This window comes from Passer montanus, unplaced genomic scaffold, assembly GCF_014805655.1.
Source record: "Passer montanus isolate IOZ18808 unplaced genomic scaffold, ASM1480565v1 scaffold298, whole genome shotgun sequence".
NCBI classification, from domain to species: domain Eukaryota; kingdom Metazoa; phylum Chordata; class Aves; order Passeriformes; family Passeridae; genus Passer; species Passer montanus.
Window position 1 is genome coordinate 54,340 of NW_024367685.1, and position 17,574 is coordinate 71,913.

General features: G+C 48.5%; 1 protein-coding gene and 1 long non-coding RNA gene across 2 annotated transcripts; both read right to left on the reverse strand.

The window, feature by feature from the left end:
- Positions 1-1,013: 1,013 nt before the first annotated feature.
- Positions 1,014-1,976, reverse strand: LOC120504515. Its single transcript, XR_005628041.1, has 2 exons — positions 1,779-1,976; positions 1,014-1,681 (listed from the first exon to the last, which is right to left on the reverse strand). It is a non-coding gene; the product is annotated as an uncharacterized LOC120504515 (long non-coding RNA).
- Positions 1,977-3,794: 1,818 nt separating this feature from the next.
- DNAJC27 (DnaJ heat shock protein family (Hsp40) member C27) lies at positions 3,795-17,443 on the reverse strand. The gene is made up of 7 exons (XM_039714027.1): positions 17,231-17,443; positions 16,818-16,900; positions 14,519-14,588; positions 12,810-12,974; positions 9,639-9,761; positions 7,445-7,605; positions 3,795-4,030 (listed from the first exon to the last, which is right to left on the reverse strand). Exons 1-7 carry the CDS (start codon positions 17,315-17,317, stop codon positions 3,898-3,900), a joined length of 822 nt encoding a protein of 273 aa, XP_039569961.1. The 5' UTR covers positions 17,318-17,443; the 3' UTR covers positions 3,795-3,897.
- Positions 17,444-17,574: the final 131 nt, after the last annotated feature.

Consider the following 17,574-nt stretch of genomic DNA (forward strand, 5'->3'; position numbering starts at 1 on the left):
CAGAAAAATGGGAATAACCCTTGGAAAAATGGGAATAACTCTCAGAAAAATGGGAATAACTTCAGAAAAATGGGAATAACCCCTGGGGAAAAGGGAATAACTCTCAGAGAAATGGAAATAACCCTGGAAAAATGAGAATAATTCTCAGAAAAATGGGAATAACCCTTGGAAAAATGGGAATAATTCTCAGAAAAATGGGAATAACCCTTGGAAAAATGGGAATAACTCTCAGAAAAATGGGAATAACCCTTGGAAAAATGGGAATAACTCTCAGAAAAATGGGAATAAAATGAAACAGGAATTTTGGGATGTAGGATAATTTTTAAGAGGGGATTGGCAGCGGGGCCACGGCCACGGGAGCCCGAAACCTGCCGCAGAAAAAATGAATTCATCGCTCCCGTGTCGAGGGGAAAACACACCCCAAACCCCAAAAATCCCAAAACCCCCAAATCTCGCCCCAATTCTCGCCTCAAACCCCCCAAATCCCCCAAATTCCCAAATTTCCCAAATTCACCTCAAATCTCCCCAAATCTCCCCAAATCCCCCAAATTCCCAAATTTCCAAAATCCCCCCAATCTGACCCCAAACCTCACCCCAATTACTATTACTATTAATATTATTGATATTATTAATATTATTATTAATGTGATTGATAGTATTGATAGGATTAATTATTAATTATCAATATTATTGCCATTCACATTATTAATTGTATTAATTCTATTATTAATATTATCGATATTAATATTATTTAACATCATTAGTATTAATTACGTTATTAATGATATTAATTTACTATTCTTAATATTACCATTAATATTATTAATAGTAATAATCTTAATAGTAATAATATTAATAATAATATTAATGTTAGTAAATATTAATTGCTATTAATTGATATTAATATTAATAAACATTAAAGGATATTTCTACAGTTTAATGAATATGTAATCGAATTAATAAATATTAATGACCGATGGATTTATAGGAATCAAAATTAATAAATACGGATAAATATTCACACGTCTTTATTTATATTAAATATTGGAACCCGAGACCCCGGGAAAATTGGGAATAACCCTCGGAAAAACGGGAATAATTCTTGGAAAAACGGGAATAAATCCAGGAAAAATGGGAAAACTCACAGAAAAACGGGAATAACTTCGAGAAAATTTGGAATAAACCTGGAAAACGGGAATAATTATTGAAAATTTGAAATAACACTCAGAAAAATGGGAATTATCCTGGAAAAATCGGGAATAATTCGCAGAAAAAATGGGAATAATCCTTGGAAAATGGGAATAACCCCCAAGAAATGGGAAAAATTCTTGGAAAATTTGGGAATAACCCCTGGAAAAATGGGAATAACCCCCGGGAAAAACATAAATAATTCTCAGAAAAGTGGGAATAACTCAGAAAAATGGGAATAATCCTTGGAAAAATGGGAATAACCCCGGAAAATGGGAATAATTCTTGGAAAATGGGAAATAACCCCCAGAAAAATGGGAATAACCTTTGGAACATTGGGAATAATTGTTGGAAAATTGGGAATAACTCACAGAAAAATGGGAATAACTCCTGGAAAACTGGGAAGAACATGAGCAAAATGGGAATAAATCTCGGAAAATTGGGAAGAACCCTCGGAAAAATGGGAAAGACCCTTGGAAAACCGGGAAGAACCCTGAGAAAATTGGGAATAATTCATGGAAAAGTGGGAATAATTCGTGGAAAAGTGGGAATAACCCCCGGAAAAATGGGAATAACCCCCGGAAAACTACCTCAGAAAATTGGGAATAATTCATGGAAAAGTGGGAATAATTCATGGAAAAGTGGGAATAATTCGTGGAAAAGTGGGAATAACCCCCGGAAAAATGGGAATAACCCCCGGAAAACTAGGAAGAACCCTCAGAAAATTGGGAATAATTCATGGAAAAGTGGGAATAACGCTTGGAAAACTGGGAATAACCCTCAGAAAATTGGGAAAAACCCTCAGAAAAATGGGAATAATTCATGGAAAACTGGGAATAATGGTTGGGAAAATGGGAATAACCCTCGGGAAAATGGGAATAACTCATGGAAAACTGGGAATAACTCAGAGAAAAATGGGAATAACCCTCGGGAAAATGGGAATAATTCAGAGAAAAATGGGAAGAACGCCTGGAAAACTGGGAAGTACATGAAGAAAATGGGAATAACACTCAGAAAAACGGGAATAACTGTCAGAAAAATGGGAAAAATTCATGGAAAAATGGGAATAACGCTTGGGAAAGTGGGAATAATTAATGAAAAATTGGGAGTAACGCTTGGAAAAATGGGAATAACGCTTGGAAAAATGGGAATAATGCTTTGAAAGAATGGGAATAACCCTTGGAAAAATGGGAATAACGCTTGGAAAAACAGGAATAATTCAGAGAAAAATGGGAGTAACTCAGAGAAAAATGGGAATAATTCATGGGAAACTCGGAATAACGCTTGGGAAAATGGGAATAACTGAGAGAAAAATGGGAATGACCCTCAGAAAAATGGGAATAATTCATGGAAAACTGGGAATAATGGTTGGGAAAATGGGAATAACCCTCGGGAAAATGGGAATAACTCATGGAAAACTGGGAATAACTCAGAGAAAAATGGGAATAACCCTCGGGAAAATGGGAATAATTCAGAGAAAAATGGGAAGAACGCCTGGAAAACTGGGAAGTACATGAAGAAAATGGGAATAACACTCAGAAAAACGGGAATAACTGTCAGAAAAATGGGAAAAATTCATGGAAAAATGGGAATAACGCTTGGGAAAGTGGGAATAATTAATGAAAAATTGGGAGTAACGCTTGGAAAAATGGGAATAACGCTTGGAAAAAATGGGAATAATTAATGAAAAATTGGGAGTAACGCTTGGAAAAATGGAAATAACGCTTGGAAAAAATGGGAATAATGCTTTGAAAGAATGGGAATAACCCTTGGAAAACTGGGAAGAACCCTCAGAAAAATGGGAATAATTCATGGAAAACTGGGAATAACGCTTGGAAAAATGGGAATAACGCTTGGAAAAACAGGAATAATTCAGAGAAAAATGGGAGTAACTCAGAGAAAAATGGGAATAACCCTTGGAAAAATGGGAAGAACCCTCAGAAAACTGGGAATAATTAACGGAAAATGGGGAATAACGCTTGGAAAAATGGGAATAACTGAGAGAAAAATGGGAATGACCCTCAGAAAAATGGGAATAATTCATGGAAAAATGGGAATAACACTTAGAAAAAATGGGAATAACCCTCGGTAAAATGGGAATAATTCAGAGAAAAATGGGAATAAAATAACGTTTGGAAAAATGGGAATAACTGAGAGAAAAATGGGAGTAACTCAGAGAAAAATGGGAATAACCCTTGGAAAAATGGGAAGAACCCTCAGAAAAATGGGAATAATTCATGGAAAACTGGGAATAACGCTTGGAAAAATGGGAATAACGCTTGGAAAAACAGGAATAATTCAGAGAAAAATGGGAGTAACTCAGAGAAAAATGGGAATAACCCTTGGAAAAATGGGAAGAACCCTCAGAAAAATGGGAATAATTCATGGAAAACTGGGAATAACGCTTGGAAAAATGGGAATAACGCTTGGAAAAACAGGAATAATTCAGAGAAAAATGGGAGTAACTCAGAGAAAAATGGGAATAACCCTTGGAAAAATGGGAAGAACCCTCAGAAAACTGGGAATAATTAACGGAAAATGGGGAATAACGCTTGGAAAAATGGGAATAACTGAGAGAAAACTGGGAATAACACTCAGAAAAACGGGAATACCCCCCCAAAACCCCAGGAATTCCCATCCCCTCTCCCTCCCTGTCCCACCCCGTGGCGGATCCGATCCCGGGGACGGAAATCCGGGAATTTTCCGGGGCTATTTGATGTTCTTGAGGAGCGCGGTGCGGGCGCTGACCAGCGCCTTGAAGGCGTCCTCGCTGCCGGGCGCCAGGCACTTGTCGGGGTGCAGCAGCACCGCCAGGCGCCGGTACGCCCGCGTCACCTCCTCCCTGGAACACCGGGAAAAACGGGATCACGGCGGGGAAACGCGGGATGCCGGGGGTTCCCTGGGAATGCTGGGGGTTTGCGGCAGGAATTTTGGGATTTCCGTGGGAATTCTGCCTTTTCTCACGTCAATTCCAGTGAATTTTGCCTTTTTCCGCCATCTTTTCCCCGGGAGTTCTGGGTTTTTCCGGCGGAAATTCCAGGGTTTTCCATGGGAATTCCAGTTTTTCCTGCAGGAATTCTGCCTTTTCCCAAGGGAATTCCAGGTTTTCCCTGGGAATTCTGATTTTTCCATGGGAAATCTGGGTTTTTTCTGGAAGCAATTCCAGCTTTTGCCACAAGAATTCCAGGCTTTCCCATGGGAATTCTGGGGTTTTCCTGCAGGGATTTTGGATTTTCCCTGGGAATTCTGGGATTTTCCGGAAGGAATTCCAGAGTTTCCATGGGAATGCTGGGGGTTTGCGGCAGGAATTTTGGGATTTCCGTGGGAATTCTTGTGGGAGAGCCGCAGTTTTCTGGGAGGAATTTCGGCTTTTCCCAGTGGAATTCTGGCCTTTCCCCACAGGAATTCCAGCTTTTCCATGGGAATTCTGGGGTTTTACGGCAGGAATTTCAGGTTTTCCCCCGGAAATTCCACCTTTTCCCGCAGTTCTGGGTTTTTCCGGCGGAAATTCCAGGGTTTTCCATGGGAATTCCAGCTTTTCCTGCAGGAATTCTGCCTTTTCCCAAGGGAATTCCAGCTTTTCCCATGGGAATTCTGATTTTTCCATGGGAAATCTGGGTTTTTTCTGGAAGCAATTCCAGATTTGCCAGAAGAACTCCACTTTTTCCCATGGGAATTCTGGGGTTTTCCTGCAGGGATTTTGGATTTTCCCTGGGAATTCTGGGCCTTTCTGGAAGGAATTCCAGAGTTTCCAAGGGAATGCTGGGGGTTTAGGGCAGGAATTTTGGGGGTTTCCAGGGAATTCTGGCACTTGTCGGGGTGCAGCAGCACCGCCAGGCGCCGGTACGCCCGCGTCACCTCCTCCCTGGAAAGGAAAAACGGGATCACGGCGGGGAAAATCACCTGGAATTGTCCTCAGAATCCCCTCAGAAGGTTTTGGAGGGAAAAATCCCGGAATTCCCAGCCCTTGGGATGGGGGAGATATGGGAAGGAGTTCGGCAGGAAGTTTGGGAAAATCGGGAGTAAGTGCAAGAATTCGGGCTGGAATCATCCTCAGAATTCCCAAGGTTTTGAAAGACATGATGAGGGAAAAATCCTGGAATTCCAAACCTTTGGAATGAGGGGGAAACAGGGAGGAGATCGGTGGGAAAAGGAAAATTGGGAAAATCTGGAAAGAACGCGAGAATTTGGGCTGGAGTCATCCTCAGAATTCCTGAGGTTTTACAAGTTGGGATTGGGGGGAAATCCTGGAATTCCGGGGTTTCCATGGGAATGCTGATTTCCCTCGGAATTCTGGGATTTTCCCCACAGGAATTTTGGGGATTCCCACAGGAATTCTGGCTTTTCCCTGGGAATTCTGGGATTTTCCCCATAGGAATTTTGGGGATTCCCACAGGAATTCCACCTTTACCCACTGGAATTCAGGCTTTCCCATGGGAATTCTGGGGTTTTCCTGCAGGAATTTTGGATTTTGCCTGGGAATTCTGGGCATTTTCAGAAGGAATTCCGGGGTTTCCATGGGAATGCTGGGGGTTTAGGGCAGGAATTTTGGGATTTCCATGGGAATTCTGCTTTTTCTCACGTCAATTCCAGAGTGAAATTCGGCTTTTTCCGCAATCCTTTCTCTGCGAGTTCTGCGTTTTTCCTGTGGAAATTCCAGGGTTTTCCATGGAAATTCCAGCTTTTCCCGCAGGAATTCCAGGTTTTCTCTTGGGAATTTTGCCTTTTCCCACAGAAATTCCACTTTTTCCAATTGGAATTTTGCGTTTTCTCATGGGAATTCTTGAGGGAATTCTGCGTTCTTCCTGCAGGAATTTTGGTTTTTCCCAGAAGAATTCCACCTTTTCCCACAAAAATTCCACTTTTTCCTGCTGGAATTCCACCTTTTCCCAATGGAATTCCTGGTTTTCCCTCAGGAATTTTGCCTTTTCCCACAGAAATTCCACTTTATCCCATTGAAATTTTGGCTTTTCTCACGGGAATTCTTGAGGGAATTCTGCGTTCTTCCTGCAGGAATTTTGGTTTTTCCCAGAAGAATTCCACCTTTTCCCAATGGAATTCCTGGTTTTCCCTCAGCAATTTTGCCTTTTCCTGCAGGAATTCCATCTTCTCCTGTGTGAATTCCACCTTTTCCCATGTAAATTCCACTTTTTCCTACAGGAATTCCACATTTTCCCTCAGAAACTCCACCTTCTCCCACAGGAATTCTAGGGTTTTTTTGCAGGAATTCTGGGAATTTTGCCTTTTCCCACAGAAATTCCACTTTTTCCAATTGGAATTTTGCATTTTCTCATGGGAATTCTTGAGGGAATTCTGCGTTCTTCCTGCAGGAATTTTGGTTTTTCCCAGAAGAATTCCACCTTCTCCCGCAGGAATTCCAGGTTTTCCAGCAGGAATTCCACCTTTTCCCGATGGAATTCCTGGTTTTCCCTCAGCAATTTTGCCTTTTCCTGCAGGAATTCCATCTTTTCCTGAGTGAATTCCACATTTTTCCATGTAAATTCCACTTTTTCCTACAGGAATTCCACATTTTCCCTCAGAAACTCCACCTTCTCCCACAGGAATTCTAGGGTTTTTTTGCAGGAATTCCACCTTTTCCTTTGAAAATTCCACCTTTTCCCTTGGAAATTCCTGGTTTTCCATTAGGAATTCCACCTTTTCCTGATGGAAATTCCACTTTCTCCCACAGGAATTTCGCCTTTTCCTGCTGGAAATTCCAACTTTTTCCATGGAAATTCCAGCTTTTCCCGTGTGAATTCCACCTTTTCCCACAGGAATTCCAGGTTCTCCTGCTGGAATTTCAGCTTTTCCATGGGAATTCTTGAGGGAATTCTGGGGTTTTCATGCAGGAATTCCAGGTTTTTCCACTAGAATTCAACTTTTTTCCTTTGGAAATCCCACCTTCTCCCACAGGAATTCCGGGGGTTTTTTTTGCAGGAATTCCACCTTTTCCCAGGTGAACTCCACCCTCTCTCACAGGAATTCCGGGCTTTTCCCACAGGAATTCCACTTTTCCCCGCTGGAATTCCTGGTTTTCCCTCGGCAATTTTGCCTTTTCCTGCAGGAATTCCATCTTTTCCTGCGTGAATTCCACCTTTTCTCATGTGAATTCCAGGGGTTTTTTGCAGGAATTCCGCCTTTTCCCGCTGGAAACTCCGCCTTCTCCCATGCGAATTCCGCGTTTTTTTCTGCTTTTTCCCTGGGGAACTCCACGTTTTCCGTCCGGCATTCCCGGTTTTTTCCCAAACCCCCGCACCTGGAGGCGCCGGGCTTGAGGCCCAGCGTGTCCCAGCTGTCCTTGCTGTTCCGGATGCGCCGGATGGCGTCCGCCTGCTCCCGCGTGAAGCTGACCCCGGGGCCGCCCGGCGGCCGCTTCCCGCCGTTCTCGCACAGATCCACGATGGCCGAGTAGAAGTTCTGGGAATTCCCGGCGGGAATCAGCCCCCCGGGAAAGGGTTCGGGGCTGGGTCTTTGGGATTATTCTTTCCTGCTCGGGATTATTTGGGATTATTTGGGATTATTTGGGAATGGGGGCAGCGGGAGATGGGATTCGGATCCTGGGGGTAATCGTGGAGGAGATTCCCACAGGGCGATCCTGGAAGTCCTGGATTCAATTCCCAAGGTTTTCCAAGGAAAATCCCGGATCCAATTCCCAGCCCTTCAATCGCAATAAACCCATATCCAATTCCCAGCCCTTCAATCCCGAAAATCCCAGATCCATTTTCCAGGATGATCCCAGGAAAATCCCAGATCCAAATCCCACACAACATTCCCAACAATCCCAGATCCAATTCCCAAGACTTCCCAGGAAAATCCCGGATCCAACTCCCAGCCCCTTCCCAGGACATTCCCAACAGTCCCAGCTCCCATTCCCAGCCCTTCAATCCCAATAATCCCAGATCCAATTCCCAAACTTCTCCCAGGAAAATACTGGATCCAAATCCGAAAGACTTCCCAAGGCAATCCCGAAAATCCTGGATTCAACTCCCAAGGTTTTCCAAGGAAAACCCTGGATCCAATTCCCAGCCCTTCAATCCCAAAAACCCCAGATCCATTTTCCAGGATGATCCCAGGAAAATCCCGGATCCAAATCCCACACAACATTCCCAACAATCCCAGATCCAATTCCCAAAACTTCCCAGGAAAATCCCAGATCCAAATCCCACACAACATTCCCAACAATCCCAGATCCAATTCCCAGGATGATCCCAAATCCAAATCCCACAGGACATTCCCATCAATCCCAGATTCAATTTCCAGGCTGATCCCAAGAAACTCCTGGATCCAGCCCCCAGTCCCTTCCCAGCACACTCCCAAAAATCCCAGATCCAATTCCCAAACCTTTTTCAAGGAAAATCCCAGATCCAAATCCGAAACTTTTCCCAGGGCGATCCCAAAAATCCCAGATCCCATTCCCAGAGTGATCCCAGGAAGATCCCGGATCCAAATCCCACAGGACATTCCCAACAGTCCCAGATCCCATTCCTAGGCCTTCAATCCCAACAATCCCAGATCCTCTTCCCAAACTTTTCCCAGGAAAATCCTGGAATTCACAGAATTCCTGGCATGCATTCCCACCTGGAACATCTCCTGGATCGCTCCCAGCCGTCCCTTCATCCCACATTCCCACCCCAAATCCCACCCAGAGCTCCCACCCAGAACACCTCCCGGAATTCCCAGCCACAATTCCCGGAGTTCCCGCCCGGCATTCCCGGCATTCCCACCCGGAACATCTCCCGGAATTCCCACCCGGAACATCTCCTGGAATTCCCACCTGGAACATCTCCTGGATGCCCTCCCCGCTCTGGGCCGAGGTCTCCCAGCAGAGCAGGAACCCACAGCTCCCACCCCTCCCTCCATCCCACATTCCCACCCGGAATTCCATCCAGACTGGATCGCTCCCAGCCGTCCCTTCATCCCACATTCCCACCCCAAATCCCACCCAGAGCTCCCACCCAGAACACCTCCCGGAATTCCCAGCCACAATTCCCGGAGTTCCCGCCCGGCATTCCCGGCATTCCCACCCGGAACATCTCCCGGAATTCCCACCTGGAACATTGCCTGGATCGCTCCCAGCTGCCCCTTTATCCCACATTCCCACCCCAAATCCCACCAGGAATTTCATCCAGACCATCTCCCGGAATTCCCGACCCAGCATTCCCGCCCGGAATTCCCTCCCGGCGTTCCCGGCATTCCCACCTGGAACATCTCCTGGATGCCCTCCCCGCTCTGGGCCGAGGTCTCCCAGTAGCTGAAGCCGCGGCTCTCGGCCCAGAGCCGCCCCTCGCTCTCGTCCACCACCCGCAGCTTCCCCGCGTCCACCTGGGAACGCCGGGAACGCCGCCGGAACAACGGGAACACCACCCGGAATTCCATCCAGACCATCTCCCAGAATTCCCGACCCAGCATTCCCGCCCAGAATTCCTTCCCGGCGTTCCCGGCATTCCCACCTGGAACATCTCCTGGATGCCCTCCCCGCTCTGGGCCGAGGTCTCCCAGTAGCTGAAGCCGCGGCTCTCGGCCCAGAGCCGCCCCTCGCTCTCGTCCACCACCCGCAGCTTCCCCGCGTCCACCTGGGAACGCCGGGAACGCCGCCGGAACAACGGGAACGGGAGAATGGGAATGGCGGGAATGGGAAAAACAGCGGGAACGGGAACACGGGGGGAGTGGGAATGGGGGGAATGGAAACGGCGGGAATGGGAATGGCGGGAATGGGAATGGCGGGAATGGAAACGGGAAAATGGCGGGAAAACAGCGGGAGAATGGCGGGAGAGCAACGGGGGAATGGTGGCAGAACAACGGGAAAATGGTGGGAGAACGGCGGGAATGAAAATGGGGGGAAAACGGTGGGAGAACAGCCGGAAAGCAACAGGAGAACAACGGGAAAACAATGGGAGAACAACGGGAAGACAACGGGAGAACAATGGGAAAACAGCAGGACAACGGTGGGAGAATAACGGGAAAACAACAGGAGAACGGTGGGAGAATGGTGGGAAAACAGCGGGAATGAAAATGGGAAAACAGCAGGAAACCGGGGGTAAACAGTGAGAGAACAGCGAGAAAACAGTGGGAAAACAGCAGGAAAACAACAGGAGAACAACGGGAGAACAGCGGAAAAACGGCGGGAGAACAACAGGAGAACAGCGGGAAAATGGCGGGAAAACAACGGGAAAACAGCGGGAGAACGGCAAGAAAACAGAGGGAAAACGGCGGGAATGGAAACGGGGGAAAACGGCGGGAAAACAGAGGGGAAATGGCGGGAGAACAGAGGGAGAATGGTGGGAGAACAGCAGGAAAGCAGCGGGGGAACAACGGGAAAACGGCAGGAATGAAAATGGGAAAATGGCGGGAAAACAGCGGGAGAGCAGCGGGAAAATGGCGGGAGAACAGTAGGAATACAACGGGAAAACAGCAGGAGAACAGTGGGAGAACGGCGGGAACACAGCGGGAAAACAGCAGGAGAACAGCGGGAGAACAAAACAACGGAAAAACAACAGGAAAACATCAGGAAAACAGCGGGAGAACAGCGGGAAAACAATGGAAAAGCAACGGGAGAACAACAGGAAAACAACAGGAAAATGGCGGGAAAATGGTGGGAGAACAGCGGGAATGAAAGCGGAAAAACAACAGGAGAACAGCGGGAAAACAGCGGGAAAACGGCGGGAATGAAAATGGGAAAACAGCAGGAAAACGTCGAAAGAACAGCGGGAGAACAACGGGAAAATGGCGGGAGAACAGCAGGAATACAACGGGAAAACGGCAGGAATGAAAATGGGAAAACGGTGGGAAATCGGCGGGAATGAAAATGGGAAGACAGCAGGAAAAAGGTGGGAAAACAGCGGGAGAACGGCGGGAATGAAAACGGGAAAACAGTGGGAAAGCAACGGGAGAGCAATGGGACAACAGCGGGAAAACAGAGGGAAAATGGCGGGAAAACAGCAGGAGAACAGCGGGAGAACAAAACAACGGAAAAACAGCGGGAAAACAGTGGGAGAACAGCGGGAAAACAGTGGGAGAACAGCGGGAAAATGGTGGGAAAATGGCGGGAGAACAGGGGGAAAACAACAGGAGAACAACGAGAAAACAACGGGAGAACAACGGGAAAATGGCGGGAAAACAGCGGGAATGGAAAACAGGAAATGGAAACGGCAGGAAGGGAAATGGGAAATAGAAACAGCGGGAATATAAAAACAACGGGAAAATCGGGAATAATAAAAACAACAGGAATATAAAATAAACACCGTGAAAATGTGGAATAAAAGCAGCGGGAATATAAATAAACAGCGGGAAAACAAATCCCACAGGAACTGGTAAGGGAGAAACCCGGGGAATGGCTCCAGAATTCCCAGAATTTCCTTCCTGGTGGATCCAGTCTGGAAAAGTCCCTGGGAAAGGCTCCAGAATTCCAGGAATTTCCATCCTGGAGGGTCCAGTTGGGAACAAAGCCCAGGAATGGCTCCGGAATCCCTGGAATGTCCAGGATTTCAATCCTGAGGGATCTGGCCTGGAAACAACCCCGGGAACTGCACTGGAATTCCCAGAATTCCCACAATTCCCACAATTCATGTTCCACAGGATCCATTTGGGAACAGAGCCCCAGGAATGTCTCTGGAATCTCCAGAACTCCTGGAATTTCAATCCCACAGGATCCAATCAGGAAGAAAGCTTGGGAATGGCTCCGGAATTCCCAGAATTCCCAAAGTTTCCATCCTGGGGGATCCAGTTGGGAACAAAGCCCAGGAATGGCTCTGGAATCTCCAGAACTCCTGGAATTTCAATCCCACAGGATCCAGCCTGGAACAAAACCCTGGGAATGGCTCTGGAATCTCTGGAATTCCTGGAATTCCCACTATCCTCATTCTGCTGGATCCAGTCTGGAACAAAACCCTGGAACGGCTCCGGAATTCCCAGAATTCTCACAACTCCCATTCCATGGGATCAAGTCGGGCAAAGAGCCCCAGGAGCGGCTCAGGAATCTCCGGAATTCTCACAATTCCCACAATTCCCATCCCTCAGGACCCTGTGGGCCTGGGAAAAACCCTGGAATGGCTCTGAAATTCCGGAATTCCTGGAATTCCGGACCTTGTTGGTGCAGACGGCGAAGACGACGTTGTCCAGGCTGCCGCGGGGCCCCAGCCCGGAACAAAACCCCGGGAACGTCTCCGGAATTCCCACAATTCCCATCCCTCAGGACCCTGTGGGCCTGGGAAAAAACCCTGGAATGGCTCTGAAATTCCCGGAATTCCCGGAATTCCTGGAATTCTGGACCTTGTTGGCGCAGACGGCGAAGACGACGTTGTCCAGGCTGCCGCGGGGCCCCAGCCCGGAACAAAACCCCGGGAACATCTCCGGAATTCCCACAATTCCCAACACTCTGGATCTGGCCAGGAAAAACCCCTGGGAACGGCTCCAGAATTCCCAGAATCTCTGGAATTCCCACAATTCCTGCAATTCCCACAATTCCCATCCTACTGAATCCAGGTTGGAACAAACCCCGGCAACGCTTCAGGAATCTCCCGAACTCCCCTCCCCTGGGATCCGGTCTGGCCCAAACCCCGTGAAGCTCCCCAGAATTCCCGGAATTCCCAGGAATTCCCGGAATTCCCGCGGAATTCCCGGACCTTGTTGGCGCAGACGGCGAAGACGACGTTGTCCAGGCTGCCGTGGGGCCCCAGCTCGCGGCGCATCTCGGCCAGCCACGAGTCCAGCGCCTCGAAGGAGTCCTTGGAGCCCACGTCGTAGACCAGCAGCACCCCCTGCGTGTCCCGGTAGAACTCGTTACGGACCTGAATGCAAAAACGGGCAAAAACGGGCAAAAATGGGAAAAAATGACGGTTTTTGTAATTATATAGCAATTTATTAGTGTTTTATTAATGTAATGAGTCCTTGGAGCCCGCGTCGTGCACCAGCAGCACCCCCTGCGTGTCCCGGTAGAACTCGTTACGGACCTGAATGCAAAAACGGGCAAAAATGGCATTTTTTATAATGATATAATGGTTTATTAGTGTTTTATTAATGGTTTATTAATGTTTTTATTAATGTAATGAGTCCTTGGAGCCCGCGTCGTGCACCAGCAGCACCCCCTGCGTGTCCCGGTAGAACTCGTTACGGACCTGAACGGAAAAACGGGGCAAAAACGGGCAAAAATGGCATTTTTTGTAATTATATGATGGTTTATTAATGTTTTATTAGTGTTTTATTAATGTAATGAGGAGTCCTTGGAGCCCACGTCGTGCACCAGCAGCACCCCCTGCGTGTCCCGGTAGAACTCGTTACGGACCTGAACGGAAAAACGGGGCAAAAACGGGCAAAAATGGCATTTTTTGTAATTATATAATGGTTTATTAATGTTTTATTAGTGTTTTATTAGTGTTTTATTAATGTAATGAGGAGTCCTTGGAGCCCACGTCGTGCACCAGCAGCACCCCCTGCGTGTCCCGGTAGAACTCGTTACGGACCTGAACGGAAAAACGGGGCAAAAACGGGCAAAAATGGCATTTTTTATAATTATATAATGGTTTATTAATGGTTTATTAATGTTTTATTAATGTAATGAGGAGAACTTGGAGCCCACGTGTGCACCAGCAGCACCCCCTGCGTGTCCCGGTAGAACTCGTTACGGACCTGAACGGGAAATGGGGCGAAAACGGGCAAAAACGGGCAAAAATGATGTTTTTTGTAATTATATGATGGTTTATTAGTGTTTTATTAGTGTTTTATTAATGGAATGAGGAGTCCTTGGAGCCCGCGTCGTGCACCAGCAGCACCCCGGTAGAACTCGTTAGGAACCTGAAATTTGGGGGGAAAAACAGGGAAAAATAAAAATATTCTTGGAAAAAACTGAGGGTAAAAAAGTCCAGGGGGGAAAAAAAATCCAAGGAAAAAACCAAAGCGCAAAAACAATTAAAAAAAACCAAACCAAACCAAACCAAACCAAAAAACCCAAAACAAAACAAAACAAAACAAAAAAAACCACACCCAAAAAAAAAAAAAAAAAAAAAAAAAAGAGTGAGAAAGAGAGAAATTCCAGGGAAAAAAATTCAGGAAAAAAAAAACTGGAGAAAACAAATAGGGAAGAATATTCGGAGAAAAAACTCTGGGGGAAAAAATTCCAGGGGGAAAAGATTCAAGAAAAACAAAAAAAAACCCTGAAAATAATTAAAAAAAAAATAAAATTAAAAAATCCAGAGAAAAAAAAAATCCAGGAAAAAAATTTGTAAAAAAATACCAGGAAAAAAAATTTGGGAAAAAATAGGGAAAAACAATAATTTGGGGAAGAGCCCAAGGGAAGAATTCCCAGTTTTCCAGGGGGGATTTTGGGAATTCTGACCTCGTAGAAGAAGGGGTGTCCGGCCATGTCGAAGATGTTCACCTTGATCTCCCGGTCCCGGATCTGCACCCTGGAAAAGGCGTTGGAATTCTGGGAATTCCAGGAATTCTGGGGGAAAAAACCCTTGGAATTCTGGGAAAAAACCCTTGGAATTCTGGGAATTCCCCGTGGATTTGGAATGTCTGGATTCCAGGGTGGGAATTCCTGGTGGGAATTGCTCCTGAATTCCAAGGGGAGCTCCTCTGGGAATACTCCAGGTTGCTCCTGCTCATCCCGTTATCCCATAAATCCCATCCCATCCAATCCATCCCATCCTCCCGTTATCCCATAAATCCCATCCCGTTATCCCATTATCCCACTCCGTTATCCCATTATCCCATCAATCCCATCCCATTACCCCATTATCCCATGAGTGTCACAAATCCCACCATCCCATGATCCCATCCCATCCCATCCCATCCCATCCCATCCCATCACATCCCATCCCATCCCATCCCATCCCGTTATCCTGTCACCTCATCAATCCCATTATCCCAATATCCCATTCCCTGGGAGAAATCCTGACGCCATCCAGCTCCAATATGCAGGGACAGCTCCCATTCCCATCATTCCCATCATTCCCATCATCCCCATCCCCATCATTCCCATTATCCCCATCATTCCATCATCCCCATTATTCCCATTATTCCCATTATTCCTGCTATTCCCATTATCGAAACCACTCCCATTACCCCCATTATTCCCATTATTCCCGTCATTCCCGTTGTCGTTATCCCCGTTGTCATTCCCACGGTCATTCCCGTTGTCATTCCCGTTATTCCTGCGGTCATTCCCGTTATCCCCGTTGCCGTCATTCCCGTCATTCCCGTTATTCCCGTCGTCATTCCCGTTGCCGTCATTCCCTGTGCCGTTATCCCCGTTGTCATTCCCACGGTCATTCCCGTTGTCATTCCCGTTATTCCTGTTGTCATTCCCGCTGTCATTCCTGCTGTTATTCCCGTTATCATTCCTGTTATTCCCGTTGTCATTCCCGTCATTCCCGTTATTCCCGTTATTCCCGTTATCCCCGCCATCATTCCCGTTATCCCCGTTGCCGTTATTCCCGTCATTCCCGCCATTGTCATTCCCGTTGCCGTCATTCCCGTTTCGGTCATTCCCGCGGTCATTCCCGTTATCCCCGCTGTCATTCCCGCCGTCATTCCCGTTGTCATTCCCGTTGTCATTCCCGCCGTCATTCCCGTTGCCGTGATTCCCGCTGTCGTTATTCCCGGTGTGATTCCCGCCACTGTCATTATTCCCGCTGCCGTTATTCCCGGTGTGATTCCCAATTCCCGGTGCCGTTATTCCCGCTACCCGCTGCCGTTATTCCCGCTGCCGTGATTCCCGGTGCCGTGATTCCCGGTGCCGTGATTCCCGGTGCCGTTATTCCCGGTGCTGTTATTCCCGATTCCCGTTATTCCCGGTGCCGTTATTCCCGGTGTGATTCTTCCCGATTCCCGTTGCAGTTATTCCCGGTGCCGTGATTCCCGGCGCCCCCTCACCGCGTGACGCCGTAGTCGATGCCGATGGTGGCCAGGTACTTGGGCACGAAGCGCTTCTCGCAGTACCGCTTGATGATGCAGCTCTGCGGGCCGCCACAGCGCCGCGTTCCCCCCAAAATCCCCCAAAAATCCCCCAAATCCCCCAAATTCCAGAATCCGGGAATGCCGCCAAAAATAACAGCGCCAAGCCCCGCCCCACCCGCGCCACCGGCCAATCAGAACCGCGCGCTCCACCGTCATTCCCGTTATTCCCGTTATTCCCATTATCCCCGCCATCATTCCCGTTATCCCCGTTGCCGTTATTCCCGTCATTCCCGCCATTGTCATTCCCGTTGCCGTCATTCCCGTTTCGGTCATTCCCGCGGTCATTCCCGTTATCCCCGCTGTCATTCCCGCCGTCATTCCCGTTGTCATTCCCGTTGTCATTCCCGCCGTCATTCCCGTTGCCGTGATTCCCGCTGTCGTTATTCCCGGTGTGATTCCCGCCACTGTCATTATTCCCGCTGCCGTTATTCCCGGTGTGATTCCTAATTCCCGGTGCCGTTATTCCCGGTGTGATTCCCGCTGCCGTTATTCCCGGTGTGATTCCCGATTCCCGGTGCCGTGATTCCCGGTGCCGTTATTCCCGATTCCCGGTGCCGTTATTCCCGATTCCCGGTGCCGTTATTCCCGGTGCCGTTATTCCCGATTCCCGGTGCCGTTATTCCCGATTCCCGTTGCAGTTATTCCCGGTGCCGTGATTCCCGGCGCCCCCTCACCGCGTGACGCCGTAGTCGATGCCGATGGTGGCCAGGTACTTGGGCACGAAGCGCTTCTCGCAGTACCGCTTGATGATGCAGCTCTGCGGGCCGCCACAGCGCCGCGTTCCCCTCAAAATCCCCCAAAAATCCCCCAAATCCCCCAAATTCCAGAATCCGGGAATGCCGCCAAAAATAACAGCGCCAAGCCCCGCCCCACCCGCGCCACCGGCCAATCAGAACCGCGCGCTCCACCGAGGCGCCGCCCACCCGCCCGTCAATCAACCGTAGCAACAACAACGCGATGCCGGCTGCTGATTGGTTGCATCGCGCAGCCAACGCACCAATCGCCACCAATCGACCCACCCTCCCGCGCTGCTGATTGGTCGGTTCGCCCGCCCCTCAGCGCCCGCCAGCCAATAGCCGCGGCTCACCTTGCCCACCTCGGCGTTGCCCATGGAGATGACTTTAACCCGCAGCGCCTTGCGCGGCTCCTTCCGCTTCGCCGCGCTCGCCTCCATGGCGGGCCCGGCCCGGTGCCGCTGCCGGTGGCGGTGCCGGTGCCGGCGGCAGCGGCAGAGGCCGCAGGGCGGCAGCAATGGCGGCGGAGCCGCGCTTCCGCCTCAGCCCGGCCGCGCCGCGCGACTTCTCGCGAGATTTGCGGCGCTTGCGCCTGCGAGATTTGGGCGGAGGCGGGGAAGGGGGGGGAATCCGCCAGGGGGCGCCAAAAGGGGGGGGGGGGGTCACGTGACCGGGGTCACTGTCACTGTCATTGTCA

Bases quoted from the DNA above. Each gene is read 5' to 3' on its own strand.
- DNAJC27 (XM_039714027.1), bottom strand. From the start codon at position 17,317: ATGGAGGCGAGCGCGGCGAAGCGGAAGGAGCCGCGCAAGGCGCTGCGG. The intron at 14,589-16,817 runs GTGAGGGGGCGC...CGCCTTTTCCAG, and splicing joins ATCGACTACGGCGTCACGCG to GGTGCAGATCCGGGACCGGG. The intron at 7,606-9,638 runs GTGGGAATGCCG...GGGAATTCCCAG, and splicing joins GCATCCAGGAGATGTTCCAG to AACTTCTACTCGGCCATCGT.